The 25,134-nt window shown below is 39.1% G+C and overlaps 2 protein-coding genes across 2 annotated transcripts in view; both read left to right on the forward strand.

Moving 5' to 3' along the window:
* LOC130862635 (disintegrin and metalloproteinase domain-containing protein 5-like) overlaps positions 1-17,269 on the forward strand; it is a 47,563-nt gene extending 30,294 nt beyond the window's left edge. Inside the window, exons 17-21 of the mRNA XM_057752345.1 lie at positions 8-94; positions 1,117-1,231; positions 5,493-5,655; positions 7,374-7,427; positions 17,197-17,269. Coding sequence (XP_057608328.1) covers positions 8-94; positions 1,117-1,231; positions 5,493-5,655; positions 7,374-7,427; positions 17,197-17,269 — 492 coding nt within the window. The remainder of the gene's footprint in view (positions 1-7; positions 95-1,116; positions 1,232-5,492; positions 5,656-7,373; positions 7,428-17,196) is intronic.
* A 1,708-nt stretch (positions 17,270-18,977) lies between these two features.
* Positions 18,978-25,134, forward strand: part of LOC130862636 (A disintegrin and metallopeptidase domain 3-like) — a 32,050-nt gene continuing 25,893 nt past the window's right edge. Inside the window, exons 1-3 of the mRNA XM_057752346.1 lie at positions 18,978-19,035; positions 19,390-19,472; positions 21,381-21,436. Of these exons, the coding sequence (XP_057608329.1) occupies positions 18,978-19,035; positions 19,390-19,472; positions 21,381-21,436 (197 nt within the window). The remainder of the gene's footprint in view (positions 19,036-19,389; positions 19,473-21,380; positions 21,437-25,134) is intronic.

Raw genomic sequence — 25,134 nt, forward strand, 5'->3', positions numbered from 1 at the left:
GCTTTAGTACTGTAAGGAGGCAGTGTGCAGAGAATTGAGATTTGTCGCAAATTTTAACACTTGCAATGCTACTAGAGATTGCAATAATCATGGGGTGAGTATTTATTTCAGCAATATGGCTTTGGCAATCTAATAAGCAAGACATTAAAACTGACTTGGATTTGTTTTGCTATTTTTATTCTGTATGGTGTCATTGATTATATTTATTATATTTTCCATATTTATTATGTTATATATCTATTATATCATATTCTATCATATGTAATGTACAAAATATATTCCATATATCATATAAGTGTAATGTATTTTATTTATAGGTGTATTTATAAATTTATAAGTGATTTATAAATCATTTATATAATTTATATTTTATGCATATTATATAAAATGTATATTTATATATCATTTATATTTATCATGTTATGTATTTATCATGTACAGGAGGAAGGGTAGAAGGATGGGCAGGGGGATGGACAGGAGGATGGACAGGGGGATGGACAGGGGGATGGACGGGGGATGTGCAAAGGGATGGACAGGGGGATGGACAGGGGGATGTGCAAGGGGATGGACAGGGGGATGGACAGGGGGACGGACGGGGGATGGACAGGGGGATGGACAGGGGGATGGGCAGGGGGATGGGCAGGGGGATGGACAGGGGGATGGACAGGAGGATGGATAAGGGGATGTGCAAGGGGATGGTCAGGAGGATGGACAGGGGGATGGACAGGGGAATGGGCAGGAGGATATCCATCCTTGTGTAGCCACAGAGCTATTCAACCCTCCGCTTATAGAGACAAGGCAGGAAGAGGAACGAATGGTTTTAGAAAATCATTGTTGGCCTTACTAGATTCTGGGGTTCCCCGTGGAGCTAGCAGGTATTAAGTGACAATTAATTGGATGCTATTGGTAGTTGTGATACTTAGGTATGTTTTTGGAGAAGTTGAAAAAAATTAAAAAAAAAAAGAAATAGCTGACTTGGTCACAGGAACTTAGATGTACCCTCTAACCTATGGACAACTACGAGAGAAAATTTGGTGAGTTACTACTGTATTTAAACTGTGTTTCCTAGAATGCAGTGTTTTGTGGCACTCAATTGCTGTTTTGGAACTTTTTCAGTTCTGTAACAATTTCCACCATTGCCACTGTGAGGAAGGGTATAACCCTCCTCACTGCGAGGAGATGAGAGGACAGTTTGGAAGCATTGACGATGGACACGAGTTTCATATTGAAGGTTAGCAACCCTAACATCTTATTGACTAAATGGAGTATGCAAGAGGCTACAGTAAAGGTTCACATCCTCATTATGTAGTAACTAATGTAGCAAATGGGGCTTTTCACACGATTTAAAAACATGGACTGTACAGTTTCTTAGATTCTTTCCCTTTCAGGACTGTCACTGCATACTAAGGTGAAAGTGTGCCCAGTGTCAGCAATTTGCATGTGAAACTCATTTATCTCATATAATCTGGATAGCTGATTTCAGCTGTCGGCCTTGCATTGTCTCCAGAAGGCCTACTTTGGAACAGCATCAGTGTCTTTCAATCTTCTAGGCTGCCTTTTCTTCCAGTTGACTGAAAAACTGGCTGACTTTCTCCCATTGTACGGGTGATAGTTAGGGATTTCCTATTTGAGATCTCCACTGTGCTGTGCCCGAGCAGTATCTTGAGGTGACACAAGAATGGATGGGACTGAGAAAACTCAGGGTTTCTTAGATGGAGATGGCATCCCGTTCACTCAGCGTAACTGGGCATTCCTGGAAGCCTTGGTCTCCTTTGTGTTGCTGCTTCACAGAGGACTTGTGGAAATCTGGATGTGCTTCTCTGCGGATGTTACAAGATGACCAGCTTTTCGAGAAGAATAGGAATACAGCTATCCAGACAGTTTTATTTCACAATATATGTGGAAGTAGATGGTTTTAATTATACATTTTTCTGTGTTGACTGCTTTTTTTTTTTTCAGTTTTTCAAGACAGGGTTACTCTGTGAAGCTTTGGAGCCTGTCCTGGAACTCACTCTGTAGACCAGGCTGGCCTCGAACTCACAGAGATCTGCCTGCCTCTGCCTCATGAGTTGCTAGGATTAAAGGTGTGAGCTACCACTGCCTGGCTATTGACTGCTTTTGACTCAAATAAATGTAATCATTTGAACAAAACATAGAGCTAGTGGATAGTATTTATTATAGTATAGATTTGTCAGATGGGGTCGGACAGCACAGAATTGCTCGTTGGGACCAGTCATAGCTTTCTGTAATGCTCTCCAAACTCCAAAAAGAAGTTTCACTGATGAGGAGCGAGAGCTTTACTTAACTTTGGGCATAAAGATAAATATTAAAGACACCGCCAGAGACTGTACTGGTTTGGGAAAGTGGTGGTTGTATGTTCTACTCTATCAAGAGCCTCACCAGCCATGGACAGTCAGGTAGATTTCCAGCCCCAGGTGTGAGTTTCTTCTACAAAGCAGGCCTTAAATTTAGTTAGACTGCAGCTGATTATTTCCTAGACATAAGTGCACCATAGTATCTTTAGGGGTATTTTGTGATTTTGGTCATTGTCTTAGTTCATAGATTTTACAGCTTGGAAGAACTCTTGACTGCTGTTTTTCCCTTGGGCGTTTGTATAGCTCCTTACCCTAAGAGCCAATCCTCATTGAGGAAGCAGGCCTATGGATAAGCTGCTGCTCTATTTCTCCAGGCCTTGTATTTGGAGACTCTGGTGTCTTTAGCAACAGGGACTTAACCTCAAATTCTATTGCATTACCCAGTGTCTTAGTTAGGGTCTCTATTGCTGCGACAAAACACCAGGACCGAAAAGCAAGATGGCGAGGAATGGTTTTATTGGGTTTACACTCCCACATCATAGTTCCCCATTGTGAAGGAAGTCAGTACAGGAACTCAAACAGGGCAGGATCCTGGAGGCAGGAAGTGATGCAGAGACCATGGAGAGGTCCTGCTTCCTGGCTTGCTTCCCCTGGCTTCCTCAATCTGCTTTCTTCTAGAACCCAGGACCACTAGCCCAGGGATATCCCCACCTTCAATGGGCTGGGCCCTCTTCCGTTGATTACTGAGAAAATGCCTTCCAGCTGGATCTCATGGAGGCTTGAAATAATTTAAGAAGAACTAGTTTTAGCTTTTCTTCCGAAGCCTGGTAGAATTCTTCTGTGAATCCATCTGGGCCTGGACTTTTTTTTTAAGCTAGAAAGTTTTTATTACCCCTCCAACCTCTTCATTTGTTATGGGTCTGTTTAGGTTGTTGAATTTCTTGGTTTACTTTTGGTGGTTTAGATGGAATCCAGAAATCAGTTTCTTCAAGAGTTTCTGATTTAATGGAATATAGGGTTAAAACTATCCCTTTACAGTCTTTGGTGTCTGTTGCAATTTCCATGCTTATTTGTGATTCTGTTAATTTAGGTCCTTTCTTTCTTCCTTCTTTTTTTCTTACTTCCTTTCTTTCATTAATTGTCAGTCTTATTTATCTTGTCAAAGAAGCCACTTGATTCTGTCTATTGTTTTCTTTGTTTCTATTTCATTAATGTGCTCTGATTTTGTTTTTTCAATTTCCTGCCATCTGTTGGATTTGGTTTGGGTTTACTTTTATTTTACTAAATTCTTGAGTTGCCCCATTAACTCATTCATTTGTGCTCTTTCTGGTGTTTTAAATTTTGGAACTTAGGGTTATAAATTCCACCCCAGGCAGCTCTTTAGGGGTCCCAGAGGTTGTGTTGTGTCGTACCATCATTATTGTTTGTCTCTATAAATTGTGTTTTTCTTCATTTCTTATTTGACATGTGCGCTCATTGTTCAGCAAGTGCTGTTTAATCTCATGGGTTTGTGTAATTAGGAGATAGTCAGCTGATGTTGATTTTACGCTTTGTTGCATTGTTGTAAGGTGGAATACTTGACATTTCTGTAATTTTTCTGAAGTTTTCAAGGTTTGTTTTGTGTCCCAGAATGTAGTCTACTTTGGAGAAACTCCCATGGACTTCAGAGTAGAATGTATATTCTCTGGTGTTCGGATGGAATGTTGTGTAGATATTGTTAAAGGCCAGCTGACTCCCTGTTTTCTTCCCTTTCCTATTTAAACATGATGATGGACTTCGATTTATTTCCATATTGTTTCCTATGGTGTTTTTTCTAACTATGTATTCAAATTACATATATAGGATAATAAAACAAATTAAGATTATCTATTATCTCTATCTATTCATAGATTTTAATTGCCAAGCCTTTTATTGTAAATTTCTTTCAAACCTCCCCATCTGGACTTTTGCATGAAAGGCATTTACTTCTCTGTAGAACAGAGCTTACTGGCTTCTGCACAAGAAACATGATTTGAATCCCTTGACTACTGGGACACCTACATACAACCTCATTTAACCTTATTTATCTCCTTAAGAATCAATGTCATCTATAACATTATTAAACCATATCATTTTCTTCAGAAAATTTATGGTCTTCCCATCTGTAAATACATTCATTCTAGCTTCGCCCGCCAAATCATCACCAGTTCTAGTATCGATTCTAAGTCCATAGTTGCATATGAATGTTGCCTAAATTGGATATGAACTGCATTTAAATTATGATTAATATAGAGGGAAAGCCCCTCAGGGGCTAGTGTCCTAAGAAATCAAAGCTACATTCTTAACTACAGTGATGAATGAAGAGTGGGATTGAAGTTCAGAAGGGGAGACCATGAAAAGAAGGAAAGGCATGGGTTCAGAGCAAGTCTGAACCTAGCAAGCCAACTTCCACTGGAGCTCATACTTTAAAGTAACTGTTGGTCTTGATAATCTTGGTAATTCAGCCAGCAGTCCTTTCATGGTGACTGAGGCACTTTGTAGTCTGCCCCTGACAATTACTCCAATCCTTACTCTTGCCCTTCTCTAACGCTGGGTCCATATTCCTAAGGATTTGTTAGAACAGCAGCCTTTTTCCAACTACCAAACCTGTAATTGTTAAGCACCTTTGGATAGCAGAAGGAACAGTTGATGTACAAAGATACAGTGATGGATTTCCCAGCCTTGATATATGTGAAACTGGATCACACTGTTATGTAGATGGCAAAGTCCCTTATATTGGCAGGGTGGGATGCTAAGCTAGAAAGGAATTAAATAATCATTTTGTCATCTAAGAAATTACCATGCACTGAAACTGAAATAACTAATAGGTTGTATATAGATATGTATATGTATATACATATAATAGTAAATGAAGAAGAGTGCATGGAATTTAAAGAAAGCAAAGAGGACAGGAAGGGCTTGACGGGAGGAAAGGGAAGAGAAAATGGTGTAGCTATAATCTCAAAAGGGAAAACAATTTTAAAAGGAGGTAACACATATACTCATTGTTCAATTTTATGGTTTTTCTTTTTTTACTATTATACTATAGAATATTTGAATGAGGTGTTCAATGTTGGGGAAGAATTCTGGTAACGATATCTTTTCCATCTGGTTAATAAAATCTCAGACACGATTTAAAACTGGTCTTTTCCATTCTAGGCAAAAGCCTTATGTGGAGGCAAGTTTATGGTCTTACTTCCCGCCAGTGGCTTCAGCTCATCTTCTACATATCTCTACCTGCAATTATCATTATTATAGCTCTGCTTATAAGGCAAAGTAAACTGAGACATCTATGCTACAGAGCAGGAAGTGAAAGCAACAGGTATATATTAAATATGCACAAATATTTACTATTGTTACATCAAATGGGTTAAAACAAAATGATTTATTTGCTTTTATTCAAAATAAGATTGGAGGTAAGACAATACAAAGAGAGGCACAGATACAACTTGCAAACTGGGTTCATTTCCATGTGCGTGCATTCCCATCACTAAAAATCTCAATTTACCACTAGCATGAAGAAGAGAGTGCTGCTGTAGGCTAGGCATCTTGGAGGCAAATCTAGTCTCTGTATTCACTGACCCTGCCAACTACAGGTAGGCTAACATCATGAAGAACTGTATTATCAAAATAAGAAAATCTAAATTTATTATCCTAAACATTTATGTTTCTTACTCACACAGTAATTGGCTGAATACTTAATAGTATCAGACAGAGACAGGAGTTGGATGACACTTAGCTTCCGGAAACTTGGTTTTATATTACAAGTTTTGCATGCAAAACTCTATCTTGATCAATGATGTAACCTCTGTATACTTGTAGTTATTTTTGGTAATGCTATAATATTGGAATAAAGAAGGTTTTCCAGTGTATCCCAAATCTTTAGGAACATAAATTTAATAAGTAAAATCACCCTATTATATGGAACCAGTTACAGAAATAGTTGCCATGATGTTGACCACCCTATGTGTATTTCATAGTATTTTGCCATAATATTTTTCTCTGGTTTGACCTTTCAAGAATTGATAGGAAAATATTCAAAAGACATATTTTTCATGATAAGGAAAATATATTTAAAAAGAAAGAGAAAACTGCCAGTTTTTTCTAGAATTTATTTAATAAACAGAGTAAAATGATTATTAAGTAGAAATAGAAATTATTACTAAATCGAAGTAGAAATGCCTACCACTGGACTGGGGAGATGGTTCAGAAAGGAAAATGTTTACTATGAAACCATGCATTTGGATGCTTAGTCCCTATGCAGAAACCTGAGTGCTGTGGCATGTACTTGTAATTCCAACCTGAGAGACAGACAGGAGGAACTGGGGTGGGGGCTGTCCAGCTGAATTAATGAGTTCTGAGTCCCAAGAGAGACTCTGTGTCCCTGCCTCCCACACCCTAAAAAGGTTGTAGCATGTGTGAAGGCATCACCACACACATGTACTCATGCATGAACAGGTATGCACACACATGTACATATTGTCTTTCACAAAAATTTAAGAAATGCTTATTTGTTGTGCAGTATTTGTGAGTTGATAAAAACACAGTTTATTCATATAAACATTGTCAGCATCTAAAGTAAAGGTAATTTAACAAAAAAAAATTAAATATAAATACTGGTTAAATACACATATATAACACAAATTCTCAAAATACTTTAGTGTTTATTATATGATTGTTAGAAGCTTTCTGAAATTCAAACTTATCTTGGCATATTCATAAAAACATCAGAACTTTATTCATGGGCTAGTATGTTTTGATTAATTTGGTTTTTTTGCTAATGATTTTGCTTTTAATCCAACTCAGGGAAATATAGGGTTTCCTATCCTATATCTCTCTGTGTGTGGAGATGTGGGTTAATAGTGCAAATACTTGAACTACTTTAGAGTGAGAAGAATCATGCAGAGATAATGCCTGTTCACACTAAGAAATGGCATTTCATGTTTATGAGACATGCTGTTTCCTTCAACAGCCATCTCTGTATTTAATGTTTGAGATTTAGTTTTCTCCAGTTTAAAACGGACTTTATCAATTCTATAGATCTACATCAGAAGACAGTGGGAGTGTCACCAAGATGACCACTAGTAAAGTAAGGTAAGTGTGGAGTGCTGTAGTTAATTACTCTGTAATAATTAGCCTTTAGGGCTGCGGAGAATGGCTAGTTTATAGACCACACATTTCTTTATGGTAGTCTTTACAGTTGTCCTCGTAGACTGTCTTATAACAGTAAGCAGGGAAACATGGTCGCATGATATTCTGGTCTCTCCCATTGATTTGTGCAGGAGATTGACAATTGGACTAGCAATTGTATGTAGAGGAAAGAATTTATTAGCAGAAGGATGAAGGATCTATATTCTGATGATATTTTCCCATTACATAAAAAGATGTCTTGATAAAGATGCCGTTTACACATATAGTCATGAGATTATCTCAAAGAAATAAGTGTTAGCAATATTGACCTTGGAGTTTTTGGTTTTGTTCCCCTGATCCATCTAGGAAAGTAGAGTTACATATGGAAAAATAAATCAATTATGTGAATTATGCATCTTTCAGACTATCAGTTATAAAAATTCCCCTTACAAAAAGTGGGTAAAATATAAGAGGGGAAACTATTTAATGCAGAATCTATGAGTATTTTGAGTCCACCACCACCATAGCATGACATCACAAGTAAAACTTGAGATTAATAACTGAATTGGAAGAATTCTAAGAGATGTATTGGCTGTTATTATTGTCATCCTATTGTTACAAACCTGTTTTACAATCTGTAAAAATTAGGAATGTCTTTATTTGAATTATAAGGAGGTATATTTAGTGTGGCACATTTTGGGGGGTTGGGGAGACATAAGGAACCAATGACAGACCAAAATAATGATACTACTAAAGTCTGATTTGGTGAAATGATGATTTTATTGGGGTGATTTTGAAGAATATGGATGAAAAGTTTAGTCACAGGATAAGAAATGACTCAAAGACAGCTAGCTAGTTGTATCGCCAAAAGGTTACTCCAGAATCTGTGATGACAATAAAAGATGGAACCCTGGCTTTCTCTCTATGCATGACTTGCAGCAGCACTTAAGTTGGGTAGTCTCTCTCCTCATCAGTCCTTACTAATCATATAACCTTGGGGAGAAAGGAGTCTTTGTGTCAGGTAAGTTTTAGGGACTTCCTGAGACTTGTAAGTTGTTCACTTCCTGAATCTTAAATCTTAATCTTTATAATTTTGAGTCATAATGAACTTCCATCGAGGAAAAATGTTTAATTCAGATGGAATTGCTACATAAGACATGTATTTATTACAAACCCTAAAACCAGAAAAAGACAAGTTAATTGTACTCAAAGACACAGGATAGAAAGAAAAGTAGAAACAAATCCACACAGGAAAAATAACTGAAAGAGTAAGCAAAGACAAAAGATGATTCTGTGAAAATTTCATAAAATTTACACAAATTGTTACATAACTCAAATCAAAAGAGAAATGATATGAGTTATTAATGTAAAATGGCACATTTTTTATTTTCTGGGCATTAGAAGAACTTAAAGTCAGTAAATTAAAATATTTAGATGAAATATATGCCCTTCCCCAAACATGTCTGTCTCTAGTCTCATAGGATGCAATAGTAAAAACAGTCAATTATTGTATATCTATTCAAAATCAGACATCTGCAATTTAAACTCTCTCTTTGTCGGCTATGGTGGCGCAAACCTACAACTCCAGCCCTTGGGAGGATGAATCAATAACATTATTATGGCTCCCAATCGCTGGGGTTACAGGTCCAAGCAATCAAGTTTGGCTCTATTGAAATTTTTGCATCAATTGTTATTAACGATATCAGTCTACATACTTTACTTTTTTGCTACTTTTGTCTAACTTAGGCATCCTGATAATTATTTTAATTGCTATCTTGACACAATCATGGAGTCGGAGTCACAACAGGATTACTAGATCAGGGTGACCCATGGGCATGCCTGGGCAGGGTTATTTTGATTATGTTCGATTATGTTCATTGTGGTCAGAAGCTCCACCCACTGTGGTGGGTACCATTACCTGCCAGGAGATTCTGATCTGTCTAAAGAGTGGGGAAAGAGAGTGAGAACAAGAGTGCCTGCATGTTCTCTCTCTCTCTCTCTCTCTCTCTCTCTCTCTCTCTCTCTGCTTTTGACGGTGGATATGACTAAATTTGCCTCAACTTTCTGCTGCCTTGACTTCGTCCTAATGATGGACTATAGCCTAGAACTGTGTGCTGATTTCTTCCCTGAGTTGCTTTGGCAATGGTATTTTATAGCAACCAGAGAGAAAACTAATAGAGGCACTAGAATGATGCTGGCCTTGTCAAGTGCACCTTGCTCTCTCTCTCTTACTCTTCTTTCTGGTTAAATAAAGTATTAATCACTCCTGGATTTTCTTTGGTTTTCTTACAAGTCAGGTTTTCATGTATCCCAGGCTAGCCTTAAGCTAGCTACTTAACCAGTATAGTCCAACCATAATCTGGATTCTACTGCCCCCTCTCCCAAGTGTCCAGTTTGTACCACAGTTTCTTTATCCATTCTTTCTGTCATTGGGCATCTAGGCCGGTGCAGTGACTTGCCTTTGTAAACAGCACCGGTACTTAGGACTTCACTTGAGTTTTCTGTCCTTTAGTCTTAGTCCAGATAGTTTATTAGTGGCACTTAACTTTTTCAAGGAACCGATCCTTTGCTTTTCTAATACTTAATACTTGTACGCTTTGTTGCTGTTGCTGTTCCGTGTTTGTGACATTTATCAATTTGCTTTATCCTGTCCTCTGTATGTTTAGTTCTCTTTTTCTTACTGCATAACCTTGGGCTTTATTTGGAATCCTCCTTTGTTATTGCAAGCATTTATTGTTGCAAACTTCTCTCTCAAAACTGTTGTAGGATATCTGATGAAGTATGAACATAAAATGTCCCTTCCTCTCCATGTGTTAAAGGCTTCCTTTCCAGAATCTGGGCTTTGATTGGATCTTAAGAATCCTGGCCTAATGGATGGAGTTGCTCCCCGGTGCATGCATAATATGACGACATAGAGATTCTGTAAAATGGGAGATGGGTCTAGCTAGCGTAGGGAGGTCACTGTGCATCCTCTTGGAGGTGGAATCTTACCTGGTGCTTTCTTGTCCTATTTCCTTTCCTTTCCATGGCTCTTGCAGTCCTGTGTCAAGGTCTGCATGTCTGGTGGAATGATCATACCCTTAGAAGTAAAAGTGCTGACATAAAAAAAGTAGTCGGCACAAGATTAAATCAAAAGTCTTCAGTGTTTAAAGGGAAATAAGAATAAAAAGATGATGAAAAACAATCTTGGAAATCAAGTACTAGAATAAGTTATTAATTTCAAAAGTAGAAACAACTCAATAGCACAGCACCGAAGCAATGCTACTGCTAATGACAATAACTTGATTGTCAAAACAGGTTAGTTACTTAAATAGAATTTTCACTAGAGCTGACTCAACCAGCCATCTAAAGCAAACAAAACCAAGGAATGCTTCCAACTTCATAACTAACTCTTTAACGACCCAAGTAAGAAATGAGGATGGAAGCCTTCAACACACCATCAGCCAAAGAATGCATGCAGATGGCCAGCAGGTGTATGAAGAGATGCTCAAGACTATAATCAGCAGAGACATACCTATCACGGGAGGCTTCACATCTGTGTGGAAGGCTCTTATCAATTAAATGAACTCAGATTTAGGATGTTACAGTGATTTCGGGGAGTTACTAATCCATGGAAATGAAGCTTCAAACATTAAGATGAACAAATTCTGGAGTCATGTACAGCACAGCCTCATGATGAGCAAGACTGTATACTGCATGGAAGCATCTGTTAAGCTTGACCCCACGTCAGGAGCTTCACCACGATCAAATAACAATTTTGTAGTTTCAGCTGGCCATGAATTACTGATAACTCCATCTGAGCCTGGTGGATGCTAGGATTACAGGTGCCTGCTACAATGACAGTCATAAAGTTCCAAAACAAAAAAAAATGTGTTTACTTTCATTATTTTAAGAAAAAAAAATCAAAATTATGAAAAAAATTTCCTCTTTCCAAAGTTTAGTTAACTTGACTAGATTAACTGTTTCCTCTGCTGCACAGAAACTTTTAATTTCTTGAAGTTCCCTTTGTGGATTGTCGGCTTTAGTTCCTGAGAGCATACAGTTCTATTGAGGTCGTCCTCACCAATGCCTACATCCTGAATTTGTTTCTCTACTTGGGCAAAGTGAGAGATAAGGAGCTGATTTAATTCCCCTTGATACAGATACCCAGCTTGACCAGCATTATTTATTGAGGGTGCTATCTTTTCTCCTTTTTATATTGTTTGAGAATTTCATACACGCATATAATGTGTTTTATCAAATTTACCCCCTCCAATTAGTTCCCTATCCACTCCCCACATTTCTCCCCCAAGTTCGTGTGCAAGGGTGTAACTTCTCAGGAGCTGCATCCCTCAAGAAACCTTGCCTCCCCCTCATCTGGCTGCCGTTAATTGCCTGTAGCTCCTCAGCTAGGGTGGGACTTCATGAGCCCCTGGACCCGCTATGCTGGATTTCCACTGCTTTGTCTTGTATAGGTCTTGTGTGTGTGGCCACAGGCTCTGTCATGCTGGGCAAATATTGTTTGGCACCAGATACACAATACCTGGTTGTTAAAATCTGTCTGTTTCTTTTCCCACGGTCATCCCCGAACCTTGAGTTGAGGGAGTGGGATACTGATGTCCTATTTTGAGCTGAATCCCTCCATGGACTTTTATTTTTTGAATACTGACAAATTGTGGGTCTCTGAGTTAATCATCTACTACAAAAAGAAGGTTCTCTGATATGGGTTGAGAGATGCACTAATCTATGGGAATGACAATAAGAAATTCTATTACCACATTGACTTAGCAGATAGTACTAGGTTCTCCTTGAGGGCCTATGAATTAACGGTTCATGATTTGGGGGGGGTAGTTAATGGTACCAACCATGAGTTCTATTGTATGGAACAGACTTTAAGTCCAAAAAGAAAGTGATTTGTTACTCCTATAAAATTCATGCCACTATTGTACCACAGGGCATGTCTTACCAGGCCTGTTGCTATGGTAGCTCTTGGGTATCATAGCTTGGTAAGATTGTTGAATACTTCTGTTCCCTGGCAATGTAAATCAAACCTTCCAGCACTATGACCACTAGTCAGTAGGGATGAAGCTTTCAGGTCCGGGCCAGTCTGATTTCTTCATGTCCCATGACTCCTGTATGCAGTGTCTTCAGCAACAAAGTCTTCCCATCAAGGTCTGGAGGACAACCAGGAGCCATGGCAATAGCCCATAATGTTTGGGAGAGTCAGTGGGACTCCACTGGCCAACATCTCAAAAAGAGGTGACCCATACCTGACATTGGGCTTTTGCTGGTAACTTTTGGTATCTGGGATAGGTATTGTTACACTTGCTATAGGGCAGCTTCATTTATACTCATTCTATATGTGTGTGTGTGTGTATGTGTGTGTGCGTGTGTGTGTGTATGTGTGTGTGTATAGGTGTGTGTGTGTGTGTGTGTATTAGGATGCTTCTACAGTAGATTTCTACATGGCAATCGCAAAGTTGTTTAGTGTTAGGTATCCCTCCCCATTTTCCTCATCTGCATTGCTCTCTCGTTCCCCACCTCACATGTCTTTTCTGGTTTCATTATTCCCTTCCCCTTTCATACCACCTGCATCCTGTCTTCCTTCCCTTGAAATCCTCTACCATTTTCTCATTCTGTTGCTACCTTCTTGATTTCTATGGGAACTCTAATTTAAACACACATACCTAAATATTCAAAGCCGGCATATGTGTATTAAGAGAGAAGATGGGATGTTTGTCTGTCTGATTCTGAGTTGCCTAACTCAGAATGAATATTTCAAACTCCATTTCCATTGTGTGTATGCACCACATTTTCATTATCTAGTCCCTTGCCAGTTCCATTTCACAAACATTATGAATAATCAGAAATGAGCACAGGTGAGCATTTATCTTTGTAGTATTCTTCGCGAATATTCTCAGGAGTGGTTTAGCTGAATTATATGATAAGACATGTCTTCAGCATTTTGGGGGGAACATCTACACTGATTTCCATAGTGGCTACACCGTTTTACTTTTCCACCAGCAGTGGATAAGTGTTTTTCTTTTCCAATATCTATCCAGCTGTGTGTGTGCACGTGCGTGCGTGCGTGCGTGTGCGTAATCAGTCATTTTGGCTGGGCAAGATGGAATCTCATAGTAGTTTTAATTTTCATTTCCTTGATGACTAAGGACATTGAAAATTTTAAATTATATTGCTGAGAAATTTATATTTCTTCTTTTGAGAAATCTCTTTGGTTCCATGTCTCCATTTTTAATTAGGTTGTTTTCTTTGTGTCTAGATTTTTGAGTTCCTTTTATAAACCAGATAATAAAGATTCTGTCAGATGTAGAGCTGGTAAGGAATGTTTCCCATTTTGTGGGCTGCCTCTTCATTAGAATGATGGTGTCCTTTGCTGTGCAGAAGCCTTTTAATTTCACGAAGAGCCACTTGTCAATTGTTGGTCAATGCTATCAGGGTCCTGCTAAAACACATCCTTTCCCATGTCTATAGATTAAAGCATATTCTCTGTTTTCTCCTTTACCAGATTCAAGGCTGAGGTCTTTGTTCCAGCCTTGTGAAGGGTGAAAGCTATGGATCTAGTTCCTTCTTCTACATGTTGCTTTCCAGTTTGTTGAGAAACATTTGTTGAAGGTGTTGCCTTTCCTCCAACATGTATTTTTCGCCTCTTTGTCAGAAGTTAGGTGACTGAAGGATATACTCCTTATATGTGGGTCTTTAGGCCTATTCCACTGATGAATGTGCCTATTTTTATGACAGTTCAGTGGTGTTCTTATTACTATAGCTCTGTAACATGACTTCACATAAATGATTATAATATCTCCTGTCTTTATTATTCAGAACCCTTTTGACTGTTCTTGGTCTTTTGTGTTTCCATATAAAATCCAAGATTGTTTTTCAGTTTCAGTGAAGAGTTGCATTGAAGTTTTGATGGGAGTTGCATTGTATCTGTAGGGATGATTTCATTATACACATAATTCAAAAAAACCCATCACACTGAACATTAAGAAGTTGTCCACTATCAAACATATTGAACAGCACTGAACATATCATATTTTAGAATAAAGCAACTGAGTTCTATTGGACACAGAACCTAACAAATAGCATGTGACATGAAGAAACATTAAATAAACCACAAAGAAATAGGGAACATGATTTATATTTACAAATGAGATAACTGCTTGGCCCCATCAAATTCCCAAAACACATCAGACTATTGCCAAGGCTACTGGATACTCTTCAAAAACTGATGATATGGCCATATTACTGAAGACAAAACTTAGGTATCTCATGCAATGCAGAGAAGTTGAGCTGGTTCCTAACTAGAGCCTCTACTCCTACCGGAATGTATTCTGCATGTTACCAGTGGAGGAAGGTGAACACCAACCTTGCTACAAACCCTTGATCTACAGTGGTGAACTAACTGCATGATACACTAATGCAATTGTAGCACAAACATGTTGGGAGTAATCAATCAGTTATCTGATTAGATTTAAGACCCACTCCATGAGATGGAACCCATGCCTGACACTGATTGGGTGGCCAAGAATCTAAGACCACATAGACCATGGATCTAAGGGAAAACTAGCTACTATTCTTCTGCTAAGAAGATGCAGCAATAAAATGACTCCTAAGCATTCTCCTAAATTATTTGGGAACTAAAACAGAGACTCAGAACTGGATAATGTGCAGAGAGTAAGAGACCTTGGAACACTCAGTCATAAATGGTATGTCTCTGTCAAATCCCTCTGATCAAAGCTCAGGGAGAAATGTAGACAAGGAAGTAAAAAGCTATCAGAGCCAGAGGGGATGGATGACTCCAAGGAAACATTGTCTTCCAGACGCAACAGGACTGACATATAAATGAACTCATGAAGACTATGGCAGCATGCACAGGACTTTCCCAGATCCAAACCAGACAAGGTTCCAGTGCTGAAAGTTCCCATTCCAAAACAATAAACTATCTCTAATTAACAACCACTCACATAGGACAAATTAGTTTCTCTAAGGGAGTCTTTCTGGGTTACATCTAAATGAGCTGTTGGTAAAAGGGGCCCTAAGGAAACTCCCAAACAACGCAGGCTATTTCCAATGCTATTGGTTAACTCACTGCTTGTGATCTGGCTTCCCCCACAGCGCCCCTCTAGCCACGGCAAGTGCTGCTACCTAGAAAGAAGAGACTTGGGCATGACCATGAGAAACTGGCCTTTTAATCAAGAAGAAGAAGAGGGAAAAAACAGAGACCACAGTTTCTCTCCTCCTTCTGCAGAGATGACTGAGGTCTTGAAACATGAAATAATAAACCATCTGTGCCTGAGTGGATGAACCTAGGTCTGGCGTCTTCTCTGTATCGTCAGCTCCATTTCTCTTTGATCTGCACCTGGAGAAACAGTGAATTCATGCTGAGCAGACTAGGACTGGACACTCAAGAAGCTGTCATGAGACCCCTCTGTACCCTAACTACCCAAAGTCCCGCCCCCATTTCCTCACTCGGTAGTGGTGGTGTTCTGCTGGCTCATTTTATGTCAACTTGACATAAACACGAGTCATTTTGGAAGAGGGGACTGCAATTGAGAAAATATTCCCACTCAATTGGCCTGTGGGCAAGCCAGAGGTGCATTTTCTTGATTGACACTTGATGCATGAATACCCACTCCTCTGTGGGCGTGGCCACCCCAAGGCTAGTCATTCTGGGTGCCATAAGAAAGCAGTCAGAGCAAGCTATAGGGATCAAGCCAGCAAATAGCATCCCTCCATGACTTCTGGATCAGTTTCTGTTTGGGGTACTGCCCTGACTTCCCTCAGTGATAGCCTGTTACCCGGAGTATGATATAAACCCTTCCATCCCCAGTTGCTTTTGGTCACTGTGTTTCATCCCAGTTTAAGGAAGGGAAAGTGTGTGTGTGTCTGTAAAGTTAATTATCAAAAAGCTTTATTTTCATTGTATAGTTTTTCTTGATGCAATTATGGTTACAGGGAAGTAAATGTGATTAAGTTGCATGCCGCCCTTTCCCATACACACATACACATGTCATCTGTGTGTATCATGTCTTATCACAAGAAAAGACAATGCAAAAGAACGTATGTGGGTTCTCCTTATAAAAGCTTTTAAGGTTGTATTTAGTATTTCTATGTGTATGCCTGTGCCTTCATAAGTTAGTATGCATCATGTGTGCTCAAGAGCCCTTGGAGGTCAAGAGGGCATTGAACCCCCTGGAACTGGAGTTACAGGTTATTGTGAGCTGTGATGTGGGTACTGGGAACCAAGTGCAGGTCCTCTACGAGAGCAGTAAGTGCTGCCACCTCGCCACCCTATCTTCTTGTTAAAGTTTTTATAGAACTTCCCAAAATATTAAATTTTAAATATTACACAATATCTTATCTGTACTCCACACCTCCCCCAAAAGTAATTATTTTAATAAAATCTAGGAAAGAGGATAGAAAGAGCAATAATAGGATATAGTAAATTGTAATACATAGTTAATAGATTTAAACTATGGAAGACACACTTTAGTCTACGGCAAGATGTTACTATGACATTCAACCATCTCGAGTCATAATAAATTTGTGATACACAGTTAACATTCCACTCTACTCTTGCATAGCTCTGCCTGCATCACGTTTATAGATACCACGTTTCCCGTGTATTTATTAAACAGTCTCATCCACTCTTGCCCAGCTGCTTCTAAAGAGCCTCACTAGATTTAACTTCATTGCTTAAATCCCACACCCCTTTGTTCTAACTCATCCTCAGCTCACCTGCGGGCCTGCCAATCACATCAGACTCAGAAAGGACCCTGACCGTCTTTGCCATGAAGAAGAGCTAAAGTCTAGGGATGGAGAGAGCCCCATCAGGAACGTATTGCCAGGTCATTAAGCCCTGTCTGCTCAGCGAGGTGGTCTTGGTTCCTGGGTTTGAGTACACCTTTGTGGTCACCTCTAAGAAACACCCTTTAATAAAGATGGTGACTACCTATGAAATTGATGCATCTGTACGACTATACAGGAATGGGATTTCTCTTTGTCTTTAGTCTGCCGTAACCTTCTTAGATACATTTAATAAATGTAAAAAATCACACACACGTTTTATTAAGAAGGGAACTTTGAAGGCTAAATGAGAGATTTATTTTTCTCTGCAAAAGTTTTTATTTTCAAAGATTAAAAGGTAAGGATCCTTCACCGTTTTCTTTTCTCCTCATGGGTCGCTATCTGTGATCTGAGAATGTGTGGTTCTCCTCGTGGGTTGGCATCTGTGGTCTGACTATGCTCAGTTCTCACTTCCATTTTTCATGACTGATCTCATGTCCGGATTATTATAGATTATTTTTTGAGATAGAAATGTAGCACTAGTAAAACCCTTGGAAGAAGTCAATTACTAATTCGGTTATGCCTCATCGTAAATGTGACATCTGTCCTGTAGTCACTATTGAGCGACATAGAAAAAAAAAGAAGCTGTCTCCATGCATTCACACAAAACATCATACGTCCTATTATTGACTCACATAATTTTTAGGAAGGGCACCTTTTGCACACATCCGCCTTCCTGTTTGTACCTGACTCAGACACAAATACAATATCTATCATTTGACCCTCCATGCCTATTGCTTGTTGGCCTTCAAAAAGTTCAAGATTGAGCTACATTTAAACAATTGCAATGTTTGTAGTCAAACACCTTGAAGGGCATCTATGTTAATCAGGTGAAAGCACCAACAATGTTGAACAATAAACATGTTTCTGATTTTGGTTACCTTGCTAGCATCCGTAGGCTATAATAAAATCATGAATAACTAATTAGCACCTATCATAACTTTCATGGCCTATTTTGAATATCAAAAATGTATGAAGGTACCAGCTAGGAAGTCATGTATTTTAGGAGCAACCATGTAAAAGCCCTTAAATAGTATTTGCTGTCAATGATTAGGTGATTAATTTTTTAGAATATGAAAACCATCTCGCCTTATGAAATACTGAAACATTAAAATAAATATGATATATAACACAAACAAGAGCAAATTCTTCTGTAAACAAAGGTTCGATTTTTCTTGTTATTAATAGTTAGCTCCTGCAGCTATTTCTTAAGCTGTTTAGATGTTTAGTAAGAATTAATGAAGAAAAGTGTTTGGATTTTTTTATTTTCTGTTTCCTTTTACAAAATGGGAAAGGTATTCATTTTATTTTCCATGTTAAAAACTGCATGTAAAGGCATGCAAACCGAAGCTTACTTAGAATAAACAAAACAAAACAAAACCTGCTACTAGGTGGTTGGAGACATTGCTCATGCCTTAGGAGCATGCAAAACTCCTCCCGAGTCCTGCCCTCACGTGGGAAGGCTCCCAGGCATCCTGTGGCATCTGCAGGCAAAATGCTGGTCCCTGAGGCACAGAGCTGCTGTAGCGCCCACGCTGCCGGACTTCCTGTTCCTGCTTGGCTCTGCCTCTCCTACTTCGCAAGAGCCCAGGCGCAGGGGCCGCGAGCTACCGCTGCTACCACCGTTGCACCAACTGCCATCACTGTGGCAAAGCCAGCGGCCACACCATGCTGTCTTTGTTCCTGGTCCTCTCATGCCTGGGCCAACTCATCACTGCGGACCAGGGTAAGTGAAGACGCTGCTGGGCAGAGGACCACCTGTCGACAGGCCCCCTGCCATGCTGGCTTCAGAACAAGGTGCCCAGAGCCCACCCAGTTCCAGGGTCTTGGGGTCCACCTCTGTCCGGTGGTTGGAGGACTTAGCCCAAAGCCCATTGACCCTCATTCTTTATACAATGTTCAGGAGAACATGCGCAAAGTGGTCCGCCAAGTGGGAGGAGACAGAGATGATGGAGAGGGAGCTAGATAGACAGAGGGGCCCACATGCCCCATGTGTTCTCCTATTGGCTAGAGAAGAGCTTAGCTAAGAGAGGATGTCTACTGCTGCGCTGGGGTGTCCTCACTGTGTCCCTCTCTGCAGACTCTGAAACGCCTCTTCTGCGGATCATAGTGCCACAGAAAATCGAGAGCAACATCAAGGATGCCAAGGAGCCAGAAACACATGTAATTAAGAAACTGGATTATGGGGGAAATGACGGGTATTAATTAGGACTCCACTTCTGGCCCACATCAGTGAATTTCTACACAGCCTCTTTGAAATTCTGTTTATGCCCAATTGAGTGATCTAAGGACGGGTGGTCCGAGGAGGGGCAAATATCCCTAGCTCTCTCTCTTTTAACAAGTAGTGTATGAACGCTACACTACTGTTTCGTGTGAGACTTAACTGCTATAGCTTCCGGTCCCCACGCTGCTGTGCACAGCTTACTGAACTCAGAGAAAACACGCACAGTAATTACATATTCTTACACACAAAACTGCACTAAATTTTACTTTATATCATGGTTTTTAAACTGGCAACATAAAAGTCTCCAGGCCTATAAGTGCACAGGTATGTAAACAAATACGTGATTTTTTTTTTGGTCTGCTTTTTTTGTTGTAGTCTTTAAAATTGTTTTTATTGAGCTCTACATTTTTGTCCGCTCTGCTCCCCTCCCCTCCCTTCCTCCGTTCTCCCCTTCTCCCCTGACCTCCATGCTCCTAAGTTACTCAGGAGAACTTGTCTTTTGTTTTTTTTTTTTTTTTTGCAAAACAAACCAGTGAAGTATAAAAATTACAAAGTTACTGTAAACAATACAGAGAGGTGTGTAAAAAATTAGTATCCATCCACATAAGTCTGAGGCACTAATTTTAATCAATTTATTGCTGTTTATGGCAATATTGGTTTTCAACATCTACATTGTTGCCTCATATATGTGTAAAACTCCTGACCAGCAGATAGCCTTGTATTTTCTCAGAGCCATTTCCACTGGACCAATGAAGAAGCAGTTAAAATTTTTTTAGCAAAGTAGATCAGGATGTTATTAGTGTTTTCCAGAGTGACCATTAATTTCTACAAAGTTACACGCTAATTTAGACATTTCATACTGTCTTTGAAGCAAGCAGACATTTTAATTTACTATATAACATGAATGTCATCTTGCCTAGTTTTATAACCAGTCTCTTTGGATTTGACAATAGATAGTTTTCAGCCTACACGTCAATATTTCACATTTCAAACCATGAACTTAACATTTTAAATGACATTTTTATTTAGCCTTTGAAAATTTCATAAGTGTATATGATATATCTTAATCATATCCAACTCCACACCCTCACAGCTGCCTGTAGCCTCCACCTTAATGTCCTTTAAGTCTGAAAATTGATTTTCAAAAAAGATGTATGTTTTCTCTGTCATTCGGAACCAGGCACGTGCCTCATTTGCACCTGTCTGTGGATGTCACTAGAACGTCTCTCCAGAACATTTTTTTCTCCTAGGTTATAGAAACTGACATTATAAAACGTGTTTCCAATTGTTTATCTTTCCTTTTATAGGAAGAAAAATATACCTGTATACATCATTGTATATGGTCGCTAATAATGACTTGCTACCTTTTACAATGCAGATGTATTTCATGGCTTCTTTTGAGTGTCTATGGTCCTGGTGCTAATCTGTAGTAGAAGGCATTTGTATTTTATTTGTTACCCGTAGGTTCAGTTATAGGGTATAGGTGGCAGTACAGGCGACAGTGGTAGGTGAGGAAAACGTAGCTTATAGTTTTGGGGGTTTGTGTGTGTTATTTTGCTAATTCAATAGCAAAATGATTAGGGGATTTGGAGTGAGGGAATAAAGCATGAACTGGGAAAGGTATATATGTGTTAGAAGCGTGAGAAATAGTAGGTACTATATTGTGGAGTCATTTCAATTTGGGGATATATAGGCTCTAATGTCTGGTCCTATAAAATGTGTCTATACATAGACCATTGCTTGTTACTTTTAAGGAGCTGACATTTCTAATAATGGCTTTATCTCTCTCTCTCTCTCTCTCTCTCTCTCTCTCTCTCTCTCTCTCTCTGTCTGGCACTTTGCTGCAGGTCAGTTACTTGGTCAGAATTGAGGGCAAAGCGTACACGTTCCATCTTGAAAAACAGTAAGTTCTTAAGTGCTCGCTCTACCACACAGCTGTTTCCACTCACCCTTCTTCAACCACTCCCTCAGCTGAGCATAAAGACCCCGTTCACCCGGCATGCTCTGTCTTTAATATTCCTGCAGAACGGAGATCTTAAATCCAATATTCTACATTCTAAGTTAATGATGTCTTAAGACACATCTGGTAAATGAAAATGACCAAAGTCCTTAAAGCATATCCACGCATGTAGTCATGAAGGTACAGTTGCTACGTATAACTTTGCACCTGTGTACACTATTTTGCATAGCTGCGGGATTTCAAGCATCTTATTCAGTATACTACATACGCCTTAAAAAATTGGAAGCCAGGCTGGAAAAATATCCCAGCCTAGGAAATCAGGTAGACTGTTTAAATGCTAAAGTGTGGCTTAACTTGAAAACGCAGACCAATTTGCTGTGGCCATTGATTAGAGAGAATGAATCTTGAGTGAGCTGACACCAATTGTATGGTGTCACAGGGGCAAAGCAGACTGCTCCCCACAGCTGTAGCCAATGAAGATCTGCTTTCTCCATGTGCCCAGCCCCCACTGCCCCAGCACCAGCTGCTGCCCCCACTGCCCCAGTGCAGCTCCCTCCGCTCAGTGCCCTGGAACCAGCTCCTTCCCCTCACTGCCCCAGCTCCAGCCCCCTGCCCCCTTTTGTCTTATGTTCCCTGCTCTAGTGCTGCTGTTTCTTGCTTACACTATACATTTCTCTTTATGCTCAAAATGTTTTGCCGACCCACAATTATTTTTCTCCCATTTTGTTTCAATATAGTTTTGACTTCCCTCCTCTCTCCCTTTATTCTGTGAACGGCATTAACCTTGTATACAAACTTCATCACTGTCTATATTTTGTCTTTATTTAAAACTTACAGAAACTTATAAAAAATCCCCCCCCCCCAAATGTGTACATCATTTTGAAACGGTCAGTTCTTGTTTGACGGTGTGCAGGGTACACTTTCTTAGTGTGGGTATATATCTGACAACATTATTCAGTATAGAATTTTGTAGTGTAGTGTGTAACAGGTAATAAGAGTTTTTTTTGTTTGTTTAACAAAGATTGTCTCGATGAATTTTGAAAATAATATTAACAATTAGAATCTTGCCATGCTCAAACGGGCATTTTGTCTAAGGCACATGGGAGATGAAGGTGAAACACCATTTTTGCTTTCTTTGCTACATCTGACTATGCATCCCAATACACAGTTGTAATCAAAGTATGGTCAGGCTCCTCTATGCCATATTTAATCTCCATGTTTCAAAAGTCCAGAACATTTAGTATACATTTAAATAGATGTAAACAGTATATTAGTAAGAGCAAAAATAACAGCAGCAACAACAAAAACTAAACTAGGGAAGGCCCACTTCCAAAAGGCTCTGCCCTATCCCAATAGCCCTCAGGACTGAAGGCTTGGCATTGGCACATGATCTCTGGGGAATACCACAGATCCAAGCAATCTGGTTAATGCTCTGAGTGCCATGTAAAGCTTTCTGAGTGAGCTGAGATGGTTTCATTCCATCCTGAAACCTACAAATTACATCGCTCTTTTGTGACTGTGATACTGATTTGGCCAAAGAGAAGCCGAGTGACACAGTAGAGGTTTTAGAAGAGTCTTGTGTCTGCTGAGCCAGTACCATACTGTTTTTATTACTATAGCTTTGTTTGATTTTTAATTGTTCAGGATTGTTTTGACTGTCCTGGGTCCTTTGTCTTTCCATATAAAAATTAAAGTTGTGTTTTTCAATTTCTGTGGAAAATTGTGTTGGAATGTTGAGGGGGATTATGTTGAATCTGTAAAATTTTTCAGTAGGATGATCATTTTCAGCATAGTAATCCTACCAATCCAGGAGCATGGAAGGTCTTTCTCTTTTCTGGTATTGTTTTCAAATGTTTTCATTAATGTCTTAAATTTTCACTGTACAAGTCTTTCATTTCTTTGGCTAGATTTAGTCAAAGATTTTTTTGAGGCTATTGTTAATGGTTTTGTTTTACTAATTTATTCTTGGTGCCATTTGTTTATAGGAGGTTACTTTTTGTAGTGTTTGTTTTTGGTGTGTGTTGATTCTGTAACATGCTAAATGATGACTTGATGACTCTGTTTACCAGTTGTGGGGTTTTTCTGATGGAATTCTTTGGGTCTTTTGTTTATCCAATCACAGGATCTAAAAATAAAGCTGTCTTTTTTGTTTGGTTGGTTTTGGTTTTGGTTTTCGAGACAGGGTTTATCTGTAGCTTTGGAGCCTGTCCTGGAACTAGCTCTTGTAGGACCAGGCTGGCCTCAAACTCACAGAGATCAGCCTGCCTCTGCCTCCTGAGTTCTGGGATTAAAGGTGTGCGCCACCACTGCCTGGCTGTCTTGACTTCTTCCTGTCTAATTTGTATCCCTTCGTCTCCTTCAGTAGTCTTATGGCTCTAGCTAGGAATACAAGCACTATATTGAACACAGATGAAGAGAGTGGATATCCCTGTCTTATGCCTGATTTTAGTGGAAATATTTTGACTTTTTCTCCATTTAGCAAGATGTTAGCTGTGGTCTTGCTGTAAATTGTCTTTAGTGTGTAGAGGTATGTCCCCTGTATCCCTAGAGTCCCCAGAACTATTTTCAAGAAGAGAGGTTGCATTTTATCCAAGGCATTCATCTATCTAGTGAGATTATTTGTCTATTTATGTGGTAGTTTATCTCTATTGGTTGATGTATGTTGAATCATTCTTGAATCTCTGTGATAAAAGTTGACTAGGTCATAGCAAGTGATCTTTTTATGTATTATTGAATTGTTTTCCAAGTATTTTATTGAGATTTTTTTGCATCCAAATTCATCAGAGAAAGTCCCGTAATTTTCTTTTGGTGTTGGATCTTTTCATGTCCATTTTGGCATCAGGGCAATACTTATTTCATAAGAATAGTTCAAAAATATCCCTTTATTTTATGGAGTAATTTGAGGAGTATTGGAGTTAGTTCTTCTTTGAAGATCTGAAAGAATTCCACTCTGAATCCATCTGGTTCCATTTTTTTTTTTAAAGAAAAATTTTGGAGGTTTTTAACCACTGTTTCTATCTCATTGGATGTTACAGGACTACGTCTCTAATTAGCTTTTGCAGGCCATATAAATTCAGAAACACATATTTCTTTCTAGGTTTCCAGTTTGGTACTGAAGCTCCAGTAGCATAATTGGTTAGCAAGGTGCTTAGATTTTTAAAATTTGTGTTCTTCAGATTCTCTGAATTTCCTTAGAATCATAATATCTTCCACTTCATCTTTAATTTTATTATTTGGATACCTTCTTTCTTTATTTAGGTTAAATTGGCCAAATGTTGGTCAGTCTTGTTAATCTTTACAAAAAAACAATTCTTCATTTCACTATTTTTTTATATTATCTTTTTCATTTCTAGTTCACTAATTTCAACCATGCTTTTGATTATCTCTTCCTATCTGGGTTGGGGGTATTGCTTGCTCTTCTATTTCCAAGGCCTTGAGGTGCAATCATTCAGTTACTAAGGATCTCTCAAATTTCCCGACGTAGACCCTCAATACTAGACTTACTTGTATGACTGCCTCCATGTTGTGCTTCCATTTTCACTTACTATGTTCAGGCATTTTATATTTCCTTCTTGATTTCCTCCTCAATGCAATGATTCCATAGTCAGTCATGAGTCTGTGTGCTTTCTCTCTAGTTTCCA

The sequence above is a fragment of the Chionomys nivalis genome, chromosome 20 (assembly GCF_950005125.1).
Source record: "Chionomys nivalis chromosome 20, mChiNiv1.1, whole genome shotgun sequence".
In the NCBI taxonomy this organism is placed as follows: Eukaryota; Metazoa; Chordata; class Mammalia; order Rodentia; family Cricetidae; genus Chionomys; species Chionomys nivalis.